Source organism: Zonotrichia albicollis, chromosome Z (assembly GCF_047830755.1).
Source record: "Zonotrichia albicollis isolate bZonAlb1 chromosome Z, bZonAlb1.hap1, whole genome shotgun sequence".
NCBI lineage: Eukaryota > Metazoa > Chordata > Aves > Passeriformes > Passerellidae > Zonotrichia > Zonotrichia albicollis.
Window position 1 is genome coordinate 10392164 of NC_133860.1, and position 15956 is coordinate 10408119.

The 15956-nt window shown below is 39.2% G+C and overlaps 1 protein-coding gene across 4 annotated transcripts in view; it reads left to right on the forward strand.

The window, feature by feature from the left end:
• Nucleotides 1-2799: 2799 nt before the first annotated feature.
• Nucleotides 2800-15956, forward strand: part of RIT2 (Ras like without CAAX 2) — a 215521-nt gene continuing 202364 nt past the window's right edge. For 2 of the 4 annotated variants that reach the window (XM_074532672.1, XM_074532673.1), the window contains exon 1: nucleotides 2801-3190. In XM_074532672.1, coding sequence (XP_074388773.1) covers nucleotides 3088-3190 — 103 coding nt within the window. In that variant the 5' untranslated portion in view covers nucleotides 2801-3087. Of the gene's footprint in view, nucleotides 3191-15956 lie in introns of all 4 variants that reach the window. The other 2 variants (XM_074532671.1, XM_026798119.2) reach the window with 2 other exon arrangements.

Genomic DNA, 15956 nt, shown 5'->3' on the forward strand with positions numbered 1-15956 from the left:
TTCCTGTTATCTGTAAAATATTTATGTTGCTGATTTCCCCCCTTTATTAATAAATGTTTCAGGCCAGGTAATTTCAAATCATCTCAGTATTAATTTTTATTGGCATCAGACTGAAAGTAAACCCTTGTACTTTGGTGCTCTGGTGGGAGAAGGAAGACTAATTGATGTTATTGTAAATGGAAATAAAGCTAAATACTTCTCCTCCGCTGCTGAATTGAATGAAATTAAGGCAGAGGCAGCTGTTTGTCAATAGCAAGTTACGATGAAAACCAATTAGAACAAGTCCTGTGTTATAAATAGGAATGCAGTATCACCTTTTCAATCTATGGACAAATCTCTGGAATTTAGGAGGATATGTCTGTAAAATATGTTTGTTTATATAATATAATAACAATTATTATACTGCTAAATATTATACTGCTAAATATAAAGTTAAATAAACATGTATGTGTCTATAAAGCAAATATTTTAAGTGTTTAATTCTCATCAACATATACTTAATTCTGTTCTTTCAGACAAGAAAGTGCTGTCAATTTTTTCTTGTTCTTTTTTAAAAGATGAGGAATTGGTTTTCCATTTGGTTGCCTTAATCATCTTCACATTCTAACATAATTCCGTTTTGTAGCCTCTTCCATTTTACAAATTCCTCCCCCATATTCCATCTCTAAACAAAAGAAAAAATGAACTTGACACTTTTCTATGGCAAGCAGCTGGAACAGCTGGAAAAAAAAATCTGACTAATCTTTGTCTATTATGTATACATTATGTTCACTAATATTTTTATACATAAATATATTTTGTTTAGGTTGCCTCTTATGCCATGCCTGTAGCCACTTACTTTCCTGACATTTTAATGTCAGCCAAATGTACCTGCCAGGTATGGGAACAAAAGCTCCTCAGGAGAAGTTTGCTGTGTTGATGGGAGTTTACCAGAAAAACCCAGCTGTTCTAAGCAGTGGCTTTGACATCATTACTAGTTTCATCCACTGTATCAATAATGACCACACAAGAATGGTTTTAATGAAAATTAAATTCTAATCGCAACGGTGTTTAACTGACCTACCTGCCTGCTCCTGCTGAAATTCAATATTTAGATACCATAATATCATAGGCAGCATTTTCTGTTTATGTCCTACTTTATGGGCTGGTGAGCAAACCGTTCTGAGTTCTGGGGTTGCCATCCAGACACAAATACAGGCACCCTGCCCTGGCACCACAGAGTCACTCACAGCAGGGCTGGCTCACAACTCCCTCAGGACAGGAGCAGGTCCTGGTTTCTCAGAGCACAGTGATTCTGTCCCTGCCCTCTTTTGCTGCCTGGCTGAAAGCAGACCATCATACCTGGATTTCTCTCTGTTTTTCCAGCATCTGCTCGTGTGAGTATCCCTTAAGCAAGAGGTGGTGATTTTAATAGACCATTACAGAGTTAATATTACTCTGTATTTAAATTTTTTTTTCATTACAAGATCAGTTATACTGCCCATGTTTCAAGCATCAAAATTTCAAAATTTTCCTACTTAAGTTGTTACTTTTCAAAAGGTTTTTTTGGGTTTGTGTTTTTTGTTTTTTTTTTTTTTTTTTTTTGTTTGTTTGTTTTTTTTTTTGACTGGGCTGCTTTCTGTTCCATCCATGGTTTCCTAAGTTTTTATTAGGAAGAAAAACAAGTATTCATGTTCTGTTCACCTTCTCCATTCTAATTATTATTATCATCATACCTCTGTTCTTTTTTAATAAAGTATTTTCTTAGCCCATTAAGTTACCTTTCTAAACTATATATGCTCTTCTACACCTTTTCCTCTACTTAATTTTCTTTAAATCGTGCCCTTCATCAGTCTATGGTTTTTTTTTTTCATTTCTCTTTCCATTTTTAATTCTAAGTAATACCGTATGTTTACTCTCTGTGAAATCATTGGAAGGGTGGATAGATGAAGGTGTCTGACTTCCAAAATACTTCATTAGCTGCTTCTCCTGCTTCCATTTCCATGTCTCCTTAATAGTTACCTCTGTCATGAAAGCCCAGCACTTCCGAAGGAGTACAAGTTTTGCTTTGCACTCGTTTTGCAGTAGATGCTTTTTGGTCCCCAAAAATACCAAATAACAGTTAAAGCTGGGCAAATATCTTATTATTTATCATGTTCTTTAAATAGACTAGATGTTCTAAGAACAAAGCCATAAATCAATGAAAAGCTGTTGTGTTTTGTTGTTAGTTTTCACTGAATAATTTCAGTGAGAGATTTTCACACTGAATGTCATTCACCAGCTTGGTAAGATAAATCACTTGAGATTAGTATGAAATAAATTTTAAAAGTTGGTTTTTCTTTACACCTTTTCTGAATGAACAAATATATTCCCCTGCCTTCAGTCCCTGTCTCCTTGAGCAAATGTATGGAGAAAGGAGGGAAACAACAAGTAAAGTTGTTCGTTTCTTCCCCCACAGTATCTGGTTTATTAATGCAAATAATTGATGCAAATGAACTGAAATGGGGGACAAATCTAGCCCTAGAAAACTTCTGTGTTTTGCAGCAAAACATGAAAAAAAGGGCTGTTTAAAGTTGTTACTTGTTTCACTTCTAATAATATTAAGTGTAAAACTAGCAGACTTGATGATTTTAGGATGCATATTTACCTCCAAGGTGAGAAGAAGGTTGTCTAGTTTGTTTTAAGATTCAAGCAACTACTGCACAGAATAACAAGCTTCATAATTAAGAAATTTGATCCATTTCATTTTGCTGAAGTATCTGATCCATTTGTTCAGTGACGCTGCAGCCCCAGAGGTACCAGACCTCTTAAGCTTCACAAAACTGCTGCTGTCCAGGAAGAGAAACAGAGAACGATACAGAGCAGGGAGGGGGCAGAGAGAGATTTTTATTGGAAGCTGTTAAAGTGGTTGCTATGAGACCTTCTCCAGCTAACAGAGGCACAGCAGTGTGTGAGGCTGTTAAATCATAGCTCTTGCATTATACCTTCCTTTCTTGCCTTTTTTTTTTTTTTTTCCGTAACGCAGCTTTTATAGTTGTTTAAGATCAGAGAAAACACCTGCCAGTTGCTTTTTCTTCAGTTTCAGTCCCTTCTGCTGCTTCGTGCAAGATGGAGCTAGAAAATGCAATGATCAGCTCCTCGAGCAGCTCTTCAGCAGGCTCCAGAGAGTACAAGGTGGTGATGCTGGGAGCAGGGGGAGTTGGCAAAAGCGGTAAGTTTCAGCAACAATATTTTGGGAGAGAAGGGGTGAACTGGGAGCGTAAAGTTCACCGGGGGAGGATATTCTTTAATGAGGGGTTTCGTCCCTCTTTCTCTTGCACATGGCTTGGATAAAAGACTATAGTTCGTGGCTGGGGCAATGAGTCAGCTTGATTTGTTTCAGGCTGGAATGCTGCGAGCCGTTTTAATTGGTTATTTGTGTAGGGCTGACCTTGGGTGTGATGTGTGTGGGGAGGGAGCAGCCAGGCTGCTGCTGTGACTTTAGCAAGTGCCCGAGTCACTCTCCCACTTGCTGAGGGCTGCTGGTTTGCTGGACAGCGTGGATGTAACTTGTTGGCCTGAGGGTCCTGGTGCTCAGGCAGAAATAAAACTAGCTGCAAAGTCAGCTGTACACTGCAGAGTGTGGGGAATGCCTGCAGTGGCTCTGTTTTCTATATTTTTTAAATTTTTAAATTTATTTTATTTTTCTTTCTGAGTGTCATTGTGGCTCAGCTGAGTTTAGTCTCCTCTCTGCTTTGGACAGGTACAGCACGCCTGTCTGAGTCTCACTCCAGGCTTTGAGGCAGATTTGCAGCATATTTTAATATCCCTGTCTACAGCTGGCAAGATATGCTAGTGTCTGACAATGATATCTCTTCAGAGGAGTCATTATTTTCCCTGGACAGTGTTTTCTTTTTCCCAGATATTATCAGCTTTGATTTATTCTCGCTGAAACCAGCATTCTGTGTTCTTACAAAGACTTTGCTGAACACGCAGAGTTTGTCTCAGAAGTCAGTATATTGAGCTGGCCACACAACAAGAATTTGATTACATCTCCTGGAAATTCAAAAGAACAACAGAAACAAAATTGCAAAAAGCAGGATAATATAATATAATGCATCCCAGCTAGATTCTAAGGAATTTTCAGGATAAATAGCTGTGACACTAAACTGTAATAACTCTGTGTATCAAAAAAGTTTTATTTATATTCAAGCAGTAAGATGAAGTAGAGGTGCAAAAAGTTAAAAATTGTGAGTGAACTTAATTTTCTTTCTGTATCCATAATCTTTGTGGTTTTGTTGTACTTGGCTTCAACTTCAGTGGCACATCTTTCAGTGAAAGCTATTTCCCACCAGTATTACTTAACCAAGCAAACAGTTCTTGCACAGATGTTACTATATAATCACCATATAAAATGGGAAAGAACAACATATTGGTGATCTCGGGGTAAATTTCTGCAAATTCAGATTATCTTTTCCATAGGAAAGCAGGTATCCAGGATGTGCCAGCTGGAACTTTCAGTAATTTTTTTTCCTTATTTATGTATCTTTAGTTTCTTTTTTTTTTTCTTTTCCCTGAGTGTATCCAAAAGATGGCAGCAATTTCCCCCACCCCCAAACATATGTTTGTAGGAATAATGCAATTTTGAAAACTTGTTCACCACAAAGTATTACAAACTATACAACATTCATAGCATGATTGAATCATTACAATCAAAATTTACATGTAAGCAGAGAAATTTCTGAGTTTCCATTTACTATTAGATAAAAGTTGAAATTACAAATTTAGTTAATTAAAATTTCTGTCTTCCGAAAATGTTAGCTATTAATTTAATTAGAACAAAGCCTTTATATCTGTAGATTGAACAAGATATGATACATCTCCAAAGCTGAGAAACATAATTAACAAGTAGAATTGTGAGGTCTAAAGAAACTAAAATGGGATTAAGTGCAAATTTATGAAATTTGATAGGATTATTGAAAACTTTCTCTTGTTATCATGAAAGTGAAACTCCTGAGAGAAAAAAAAAATACCCCAGCAACTGAGTATTATTAAGAGTTCATAAGAAAAGAGGTGGGCAGTTCAACATTTACTGGGTATGAACTTCTGATGTGTAATGGACCTGAAATATTTCAGCAGAATGCTGAAAGATAGTCCAACTGATAGAATTCAGAGAGAGATAAAAAGGAAAAATAGATGTCATCCTACAAATCATTAATTCAGTCTGACTGTTACATAAACAGGATTAATTTACACTGGATTAAAAACAGAAAAAGGCCTTAATGACTATTTTCATTGTACAAGATGAGCTCTGCCTTCCCCTAGTGACCTAGATTCAATGTGTCCAGAAAATTATGAATTTAGCCATTAAAGCAAATAAGAGTAGAATAAGGATGAAAAAAATAAAAGAAAGTTCAGCTTCCAATTTTGATTTTGAGAAATCAGTGATACGTGGTTTGATACATTGATAACATCCTGCCTTCTTTTTCCCATCTTCTCCCTCTTTCTTTGCTTTTAAGTCTTGATAAAAACAGTAACAGCTGGGATTAAATTACTGAGTGGGAAACCTCTCTCGGATGAAAGCCTTTCCATCCCTCAATTCATTCAAACATTAAATAATTCAGGTTTGGAATGAATTTTCCATAGGAACGAAGCTGCAAAAATGTTAGATTTCTTTTTACCCTGGATGTAGTTCACTTCCAGATGTCCCCTGGGCATTTTGGTCTTGTGGTTCCAACCCTCCCCTGCTCTCTACCTGTGACACTTGTGCATGGGGGGGAATGAGGAGGAGGAGACCAAAAATGGTTGTTCTTTTGGCATTGGATTTAATCAGGACTGCTCAAAGATGGCAGACAGTCCAGGAGGACAGCCAACATCCTTTTATTTTTCCTGTTCAGTGTTGAGTAAATTTCACAGGAGCTGGTAAAAGATAAACTCTGTGTATCCCAGTCTGACACCCATCACATGCAGAGCAATAATGTGTAAACTGCAAATGGTCTGAGAGTTGTTACTTAAGGATTCTCCCATTTCAAAATCAATTCTGGAAAATGAACACTAATTTAAAAAGAAATTTAAAAAAATCTGACATAACTTTGTAGGAGGGAAAAAAACACCACCTCAAAACCCAGCCCTAGAAGAAACAGGTAATAGTTGTGTCTAATGAAAATGTATGAAGCTAGCTGTAAATTTTCATTGGAGTTGATTTCTGTACTGTAGTTATGGAATATAGATTCCCTAGAATGAGTTGTTTCTTCTAAGACATATGAAAACAGAATTATTTTTGTTTGCAGAGCAACGTGTTGATTTCATGTGTTGTGTAAGTTGTGCTCGTCATCAAGAACATCATGGACAAGCTGATGCAAGTTGAGACCAAAAATATGCTAGAACCAATAATTAAATTGAAATTAAACTGAAGTGAATAAAGTAAATTTTGTATTGACTCTCATTCAATTGCAGTTCATATCAAAATTATGTACTTCTAATTTTAGTTATATTTCAATTAAGAATGTGAATTTGGCATCTGTTCTTCTCTGCTCTGATGACAAATATCAGGCCACCTCAGTGCCACTCAAACTTACATAATGTTACCTGACATAGACCTCAAACCCTGAGAACCTTGGAGATTCTGAAACCCATTTTGCTCACAAACACCTTTAGAGAGCAGTAAACAAGGCGCTGTCATGGTCCTTGCTTGATGCAGATCAGACCTCTGGGGTTAGCTCTGTTTTTCAGTGTTACAAACAAAAAACATGCACAAAAGAGCCCTTCAATCCCATTGCTGCTTTATATTTGGCAAAACTGTTACACTGATAACAATACTTAACTGCAGCACATTCTTCAAAACATTAGTGATGATTGCAAAGTGACTGTTAAAATGAATAAATTGATGTTCCTGTGCAACTGAATAAAATAAAAAACCTCCCTCTGATGAAAAATTATTACCTAAGCAATCTCCAAACAATGATCAGGTTGCACTGTAACCCACCTTTATGAGCATCTTCTTGGCTGAATAAAAATATTGTTTTAGTGTTTTCTTGTTTTTTTGTTTGATTGTTTTTTCCCTAACCCTGGTTAACAATGATTTATTTAAGGCTGAACATGATCTACAGTTATTCCAGGCAAATAAAATTAGATGTTTATGCATAGCATAGGCTTATCATAGGTGTAAATTGAATTTCTATTTAGCTGTCTTATGGAAGTTTATTTCTCAGACAGATTGCCAGATGATCTGTTGCCACCATACAATATTTGAAGATATTTTTAAATAATTGCCTAAAGACTTTTGTAAAACTAATATGTTTCCTGTTTAATTGTATATTGGAAAGTAATTAGAAATGTATTTTCAGGCTTCAATCTTAAAAAGAATAAAAAAAAAGTGGAAGAGAAGAAATTGAGAAAAGATTCTCTCAAGGATATTGGAGGAATAGTGTGAGGAAATGTATTCTCAGACTGGGCTGTCTAAAGGAGGCATTCCTACCCATTGATTTCCCTGATTTTTGTTTTGTTTTGTTTTGCTTGTTTTTTCCAGTGTGGCATAAAGGCTGTGTTTCTACAGATGCAGGTGACTCATCCAATTAATTTCAAGATCATGTGTACACAATAAGTTCCAAAATGTGTGAAAACAATTATGTTCTCTGTGATGTGGGAACTTCAGTATGAGGAATTAGATTAAATCTGCAATTTTCTTTCATTTATGTGCTCAACTGCCTTTTTTCTCTGGACCGGTTTTGCCTCTTATTCTGCCTTGATAAAGCAAATGATGTGCCTATTATTTTCAAGCACGTCCTCATAACAAGAGTCCCCAGTAAATAGAGCACCATGGAGTGTTTGCTGTTGAGCTGGCCCACTGCAGCTGTTTGCAAATTCCCTGGAGGAAAATTAATGTATGATCCAGGTTACACTGAAAAGGATGAAGGGCAAGGGAAGAGATTCCACTGGTATTAAAAGTGCTGAGCTTGAAAAGCACCACTTGGGCCTGCTGATGCTGTTCTTACCCCCACCACTGGGCTTGGTGTCACAGAGCACTCTCCAGACATTGATCAAACACCTCAGCAGCCTTTTATGTTTTAATTCTTTTTTTTTTTTTTAGGGGGTTGGTTTAGATTCAGTTTCTCATTTTCCCCAGGAATATTCTCAGGTATAGCTGTGCTTCCCTAAATGCCTGGTAAATGAATCAAAGGAAAGGGTCTGGCCTTCTCTCATGTCCTGAGACAAGCCAATCACCAGGATGAAGGTGTTGGGTTTAGTTACTGCTCAGTACAAGTCAAGGTGAAAAAAGTTCCCTTTCAAGTGCTTGGGCATGCTGTGCATTAGAGTTAAGGCAAACTAAGGCCCTTTTTTACCCCTCAAAGTCAACACAAGTGTAGTTTTTGCTGTCTTGATTTTTCCTTCTTCTCTTCTAACTGCAAAAAATGACAATTTTTATTTAAGTGGAGAAAAAAATGGAAATATTTATTAAGAAAGACACAGATCTGTATGCCGTCTGAATATAATTGGTTGTTCCCTTATCATTCTCTGTCTGAAAAGCAAACAAACAAATGAAAAAAAGCAATTCAGATTTTTATTTCCTCAGGTGTTTCAGGGAAATTATTCAACTTACTCAGATTTAAAAGAAATAGAAAAGGAAGGATGAAAAGAAAAATTTTTTTTTACTAGATGCAATCTTCCTTCTTGGTAACAGTTATGAAAGGGTAAGGGTACTGACCATTCAAAATGACATATATAAATTTCTCTGGTCACTTCATGGTGCTGCCTGCACAGTTCTAATGCAGAACTACAGGTGATTCATGCTGTCATGGTTTGACACTGGCACAATGCCAGTGCCCCCGTGAGAATACCCTCTCCCTGGTGTCTGCTCTGAGATGTGACCAGGAACAAGCAAAGCAGGCCTTCATTAAGAAATAGGGAAAACTTTATTAACTAAACTACAAGTAAAAAGAAACACAGAAGGAAAATGAAAACTTCACAAATACATCTCCTCCTCCTCGCCACCAAATTCCCAATACAATACATTCCCCCAAATCACCGACTCTCGGTCCAGCACCATATTTCAAATCAATCCTCAGTTCATCAAGAGGAGAAAGAGTCATTCTTGTGGCATGGGGATCTCTTCCTTCCTGTCCAGTGCTCTCACCACTGTGCACGGACCAGAGCTGCTTCTAGGATTGTCTTTTAAGGATGCCTTGTCTCACTCCAAAAGAGGCACAGTCTCTCCTTCGGGACCATCTGTCCCCCCCACATTTTTTCACCCCCTGGGGCCGAGGGGTAGCCACACTGAACCCTCCTGGTCCTGAGGCCTTGCCTCCCCCTAAATGCAGTCTCTGTATCACAGGCAAACAGTCCATGGCTATACAAAAAAAAGAGTCCAGCAAACATGCCACTCCATCTTCTCCATTTCTCCAACATCTCTCTCACTTGCCCAGACCTTCACCACTTGCCCATTTCCTTATTCATCCTCTACTCTTATCTCTCTTCTAGGAAGGGCCAATGTTCCATAAGGTTTTCATTACAAGCAGCTGGGCTCTTTCTCAGTGCACCCCCCTTCGCTGCAGGCCGTGCTGTGCCGGCAGCGCATGATATCAAATTCCAAGATAACAGTCCCTGGCTATCTCTCTCTCTCCCTCTCTCTCTCTCTCTCTCTCTCTCTCCCAGAGAAGGCTGCCCAATGCCTCCCAGTACTTCTGTCTTCCACCCTTCCATCCTCAGGGCCAGGCCTACCTCTCCCAGGCCCCATGGTTTTCCCCTCCCCTGGCCCACCCAGCAGCTGGGCCACGGGAGACATCCAAACACTTTTCCTGACAGAAATCCAAAAAGAGCCTCCCACGGGGGAGCCCTGCTTTTAACCCCGTGTTCTCAGAGGCAGATCCAATCCCCAGTGGCCAAACCAGGTGCCAATATAAAAATTTGAGCACCCATTGGCCTGACCACAGCATCCCAGAAAACACATTTCCTGTCAAACTACTACACATGCAAAATAATGGTGGTGCACGTTGTATTTTTTGCCATGATAAGTAAAGAAATACCTTGTAGAGAAGGGCCACCAATGCCGGACAATCACGCCCCCAGGTATGGGTAGATTCCAGTTTTCTCATAAACCCGATTAAGCTCTAGAGAGTGTACAAAAGCAGAGCTCGTTGTAGGTTTGTGATCTTTGATAACAAAACCGTCCATGTGTTTTAGTTTCTTTCACAGGTAGATACTTGAATTTGCTTCAAGCTTGATTTCATGTAATTCCAACTTCTAAACATATTATCCTATCTCATTGCTAACAACTTTGAAAAAATCTGTGTTTTCTGTCAGTACTTGTAGATAATCATGAGTTCACACCTTGATCTTTCACTGCAATACACTGAATATGTGAAACCTCACTTCTAGGACCTTATTTTCCTGCTCAGAGCATCTTGTATGCTTTAATTATAGAGCCCTAATATTTCCACATCAACTTTCTGAGTATGAATTCCAAATAATTGACATGGTCTTCTATTGGTGGCCTTATTAGAAGAAAGATTGCCTGCTAGTTTCCTCTGTGGAGTTATTTTTGCTCCTCAGAGAATAATGAATTCTTTTATTCAGGTAGAGTTCAGAGAGGTCACATACAGAGAAATATCTGTAGTAACTTGAAGCTATTTTTTCTTTCCCCCAGTGCAGTCACCTGTGCTATCACATCTCTCATGATGACCTAAATTCTGCATTTTCCTGTGTGTTATCTTATTTGGGACCATTAAATCCGAGAATTCAAATTATTCTGGGCCCTTTTCTGATATTCTTCATTTATCTTTAGTGTGTATGTTATCCACTTAAAAGGATTAAATATATTATTTATTAATCAATTTCTTTTGCCTATGGGCAGACCTTGTGGACAGAATTGTATGCCTCAGGGAAATGAGTAAAAGATGTTCTCATTATTTTGGCAGTTCACATACTTCAGTGGTTATAGGGGTGGAGGATTCAATTATGCCCTCTGTATTTAATGTGGGGGATTTCTGCATGTGAGATACCAATTCAGTGCTGAGAAATCTGACTGGAGTCCTGGATTCTTCAGCACTAGAACATGCCTGATAAATAGGACAGAGTTCAAAGAAAACCAACAGAGATGATAAAAGGAGCGACACATTTTGATTTATGTTGACAAACGACTATGACTATATTAAAATAGCTGCTGTAGACAGTAATTCATGATTCTTTATTGTGCAACTTGCATATGTATACAGAGATTCAATGTAAATGGATGCAGCTATGATGTGAATGGGTTGATTTATCCAGCTTCTCCCATCATAACACCCAGATGATATATGTCAACCTGGATAAGGCAAATGAGCTGGTCACTTCCACGCTCCCTTGGAACAGGGGATGGGGAACTCACAATATTTAAAAGTAATGAATATCAAGAGAAGAACACATATATTCCAAAATTTGGGGAGGAAAACAGCCAGAATTGCTTCATGGAGAGTAACAAGTAACAAGATGAAATTGCAGTTAGAACATGCATTATTAGAGGCGTACAAGGTCTTCAAGACAAACTTCTTTTGGTCAATAGCAGGGGCATAGGCCCTTAACGATTTGCTTAAAAACAAGGTGGAGCAGATTGTGCAAGAGTCTTTGAAAGGAACAGGCTGGGGAAAGTTTTGCTAGTCTGAGTGGTTCACATTAGGACAGAGCGCATTACAGAGATTGAACTTTACAGAGCAAATATACCAGAAAATTTAGAGCTGTCAAGTTCTCTTACACAAGAGAAGGACAGCTGTCATCCTCAAAATTATGAGATCTGTTAATAGGCATCAGGACTTTTGCTGATGTGGCACTAATAATGGAGACATCCAGCAGTTTTCTTTGGGTTCAGATTGCTAAACAGAGATGCTTAGGCTAGTCTCGAGATTGATTTGCTTGTTGTGTACAAAAAAAAAGTCATTTATGTTGCTTTAAACAGAACTAAAATGTGTCCTGACTATAAAGGCTCCAGTAGAACTGCAAGCATGCTGAGATAGCAGCCTGAAAGTATGGGCCACCTCATGTGTGTGTTGGGTAGTGGTGCACAGATGGAAGGCATACAGATTTTTTAGCTCACCTCCTGCTGTTCTCTGTTCCATGGGTGGAAATGGAATTTAATGATTCAGGTTCTTCACCTACCCTGCCTCTATGTGAACAATGAAGGACCCAAGGGAATGGCCTGAAGCTGAGCTGGGGGAAGTTTAGTTTGGATATCAGGAGAAAGTTCTTCCCCAAGGGGGTGTTTGGGCAGTAACAGGCTCCCCAGGGAATGGTCACAGCACCAGACTGACACAGACCAAGGAACATTTGAGCAATGCTCTCAGGCATGGGGTGGGATTCCTGGGGATGGCCCTGCTGAGGGCCAAGAGATGGATTTGATGATCCTTGTAAGCCCCTTCCAAGCCAGGGTATTCTATCATTCAAAGTGATTGGTACTCACAGAAGGTTATATTAATGAATCTGCTTTTAATGGTGTTTCATTAAAGCAGAGCTTCACTTAGAGTGAGGATTTCAGTGACTTCAGCCCTGCTCAGCTTTTCCCATTCACAGTGCTTGCTATAAAGAGACAGAAAACCTTCCGGGCTATTCCACAGCAACAGGAATTGGACTATCAAGGACTCTCCTAGTTTCAGCCACACACAAATCTGCCATTTGAAATGCCCAGATTGAAGTCTCAAACAAGGGAACAAGCTCTGTTTCATGACAATGGCTGGGCACTGTCGGTATCTTTGCTGTAAACAATCTGTTGAGGCAGCCACAGGAACCGCTTCCCTTCCAAGCCGTCCCTGCTGCTGAGCCCAGCCATCTGCACCATTTTTGGCATGTGCTATCTGCTAGAATTTGGATGAGATTAATTCCATTAGGGACACTCTTGAAAGCGCAATTAAGAAAGTTTTTTTCTTCTTCTTCTTCTGCTGCTGCTTTCATCCCTTCTCTTTCTGTACTTTCCATTTTATTCCCTTCCATTCCTCTGGCAATCCTTTTCCACTTTTAATTTGTTCTTTGACTTTAGTTAGTCTCCCTTTATGCCTGCAAGCCTGTCTAATTTTCTTTCCTAGAAGCTGGAAGTCTCATCATGCTCGCACAACTCCAGTGACAGGAATTGGATGTTAGCAGAGTGTTGTGCAGGGTCCCAGTTTCAGAGGAATTGTGTTGGGAAGACATTGCTCTTCAAGCCCTAGAAATCTGCTAAAGCATTACCTGCCCACTAAGCAGTGGAGACACTGGCTAAAATAAAATCACTTTGTTTCGATATAGGTGAGGAAAATCTAAAAGATGAGGGTGTCAATGTGTGCATAAAAGACTATCTCAGGAGATGCCAAGTTGTGTATTGTTACCAAAGTCTCCAAAAAGTTGTTTTCAACACATGTAATCAGTATTTTATCTTTTCATTAAAACCCTAGAACTAAACTAGCTATTTCAGGGGTCCCAAAGTTGGCCTCACAAATGTTTTTAAGTTTTAAAAATTAATTTCATAAGCTTTGGCAAAGTAAGAGCTGTAATCAGCTGAGAGACTGATGCACGTAGTTCTTCGTAGTTTACACTGACTACAGTTATGAAAGGAGCTGTTGTGTAATTTCTTTCCATGCAATCTCCTTGAAGTGCTAATGTAATTCTGTAATTCTTGTCCATTTTCACATGCCCAAAATAAATGAGTCCTAGCTGAAAGTCATTTTCTCTTTCAAATCTTGATTCCTTTACTAACTTGATTGCTCTGCCAGATTTTGTGATTCCTTCAGTGACTTTCCTGGCTGACTACCTGCAGGACAGCTTGTTGTGTTACACTGCACTTTTCTCTGTTGAACAGGATCTTCAGTGTCTTCACAAAAATGTCTCTTTACAGCTTGCAAAATATGTACAGTTATTTTAGATTTTAATTCCAGATATTCAAAACTAAGCCCAAGTGTTGTCAAATTCTCAGTTGTTTCAAAACCAGCAGCTTCTTAAGTCATCCAGAATGCCTGGCAAGCTTTAAAAATCCCCCTTCTCTAAATTTTTTCTAGACTTTCTAACATAAAAATTATGTTCTCAATTTGATTAAAAGCAGTCATTAGACGTTTCCTTCACAGTGAATAATCTTGCTTGGGCTGCCTGGTGGCATGATCATTTGATCACTCATCACACACAGCAAGCCAGAGCTCTGCTCTGTGCCGTATCTGACACTGGGCACAGCCCAAGGATGAGTTCCTGGGCTTCATGAGGGTTCCACATGTTTGTAGATAAGCTCTAGAAACATATTATTTCTGTCCTAGGAGTCGAGGAGAAAAAGAACAATCTAATACCTCACACAAGTATAAGATGTATAATATATGAGCTCCAGAAACCCATGAGCTCCAGAAGCCAGGTTCTTGTGTCTTTCTTCCTCTTAGAGCAGTTTCAATGTATTTCCCAGAGTGAAAAAAAAAGCAAATTTGCAACACAGTCTCTCTCTTAGTGCACACTCTGTTTACCAGTCCATTCCTGTAAAAGTGGACTTCAAAAGCCCCATTTTTCAAATCTTTCCCAAGATACTTAAAAGTTATTAAATGCCTGACATAACAAGGAGTGCATCGCATAAGTTTCTTATTTTATTTTTTTTTCTTTTTTCCCCCAGGTAATATGCTCAAAATGACAATTGGCATCTGAATTGGCCTCTGATATTTGATGATGAGGAAGGGGTTAGGAAAAAATCAAAAGAGAAGATATAAAAGAAGCAATCCAAGCTCTTTGCAAAGGGAAATGTTATCAGGCATCAGCAATTAAGAATAGAAAAATAGAAAAAACATAAAAACATAGAAAAAGATTCAGAAAAAAGAAAATTAGAAACAGATGAGTTAAGGAATTATAAAGGAGTAAAGGAATAGAAGGAAAATGCAGAAATTTGTACTTCAAAGAGCATTGGTTTCAGATGCTGTCTTTGCATTGCCGTTTTCCTGCGAGGTGCTAATAGTCCATGGTCATATCCCATATATGCTGCACATACTGGTAGCCAAAATGCACACAGAGGTCATGTTAGGGTATTGGAATAAGAATCCCAATATTACCAGTTAGATGGTGCCTGGACCAGTTCTGACCCTCGCTGCTGGGCCAAAGGCAGCACTGTAGTGTAATTCACCCCAGAGATACCTTGGCTGCTGGAGATTGCAGCAGGGCACTGAACAAGTCCAGGCTTGTCAGGGACTCCGTTTACCTCAGGAGAGAGAGCTTCTGGCGATGGTGAAGAGAAAAGGAGAGGATTCTGCTGGAGGGTTATATCCAGATGTTTATTCCATGGTTACAGAGGTCTGAACCGGGGCAACTGCTCCAACCAGAATCCGGCCACATGGTCTGATTAACCTTTTAAGCCCAGAAACAGGGGAAGGGGAGGGGACAGGTGAGCTACCAACCAGGTGGAAGGGGCAGGGTCTCAAGGGAGGATGACACTTAGACAGGCCAATGACCTCTGGGCATAGGAGCATCCTTTGAATTTGACTAACCACACGACGCCTTGCTGGAATCTTAAGCCTGATTGACAGGACTCACTCAGCAAGGGGGCGAGGGGGAAGGGAGAGAGGTATAAGCACACCTGGGGAAGGGACTCGGAAGCTAAAAACACACCACAACACTAGGGGATCATCCTCCTGCCTCTGATCTTCTTAACCGATGTTCTTAACTCAGTGGCTCTCTGGAGTAGGGAGATGGAGAGGCATCATCTCAGCTGTAGACTGGCATGGGTCAATGTCTTCTGCCAGGTAACAAGCCATAGGATAAGAGAAAATGGCCTCAAGTTGTGCCAGAGGAGGTTTAGGTTAAAAACTAGAAAGTGTTTCTTCAGAGAAAGGACGCTCAGGCATTGCAAAAGGCTATCCAGGATACTGGTGGATTCACCATTTCTTGAGGTGTTACCAGAGCTTGTGTATGTGGATGGAGGTTAGGGATGTGGTTTTGTGGCGATCCTGTCAATGCTGAGCTTGATGATCTTAGGGCACTTTTCCAACCTTAATTTTTCTATGGTTCTGTGATTCTAAGTCTTCTGAGCATGGGCCTTTTTT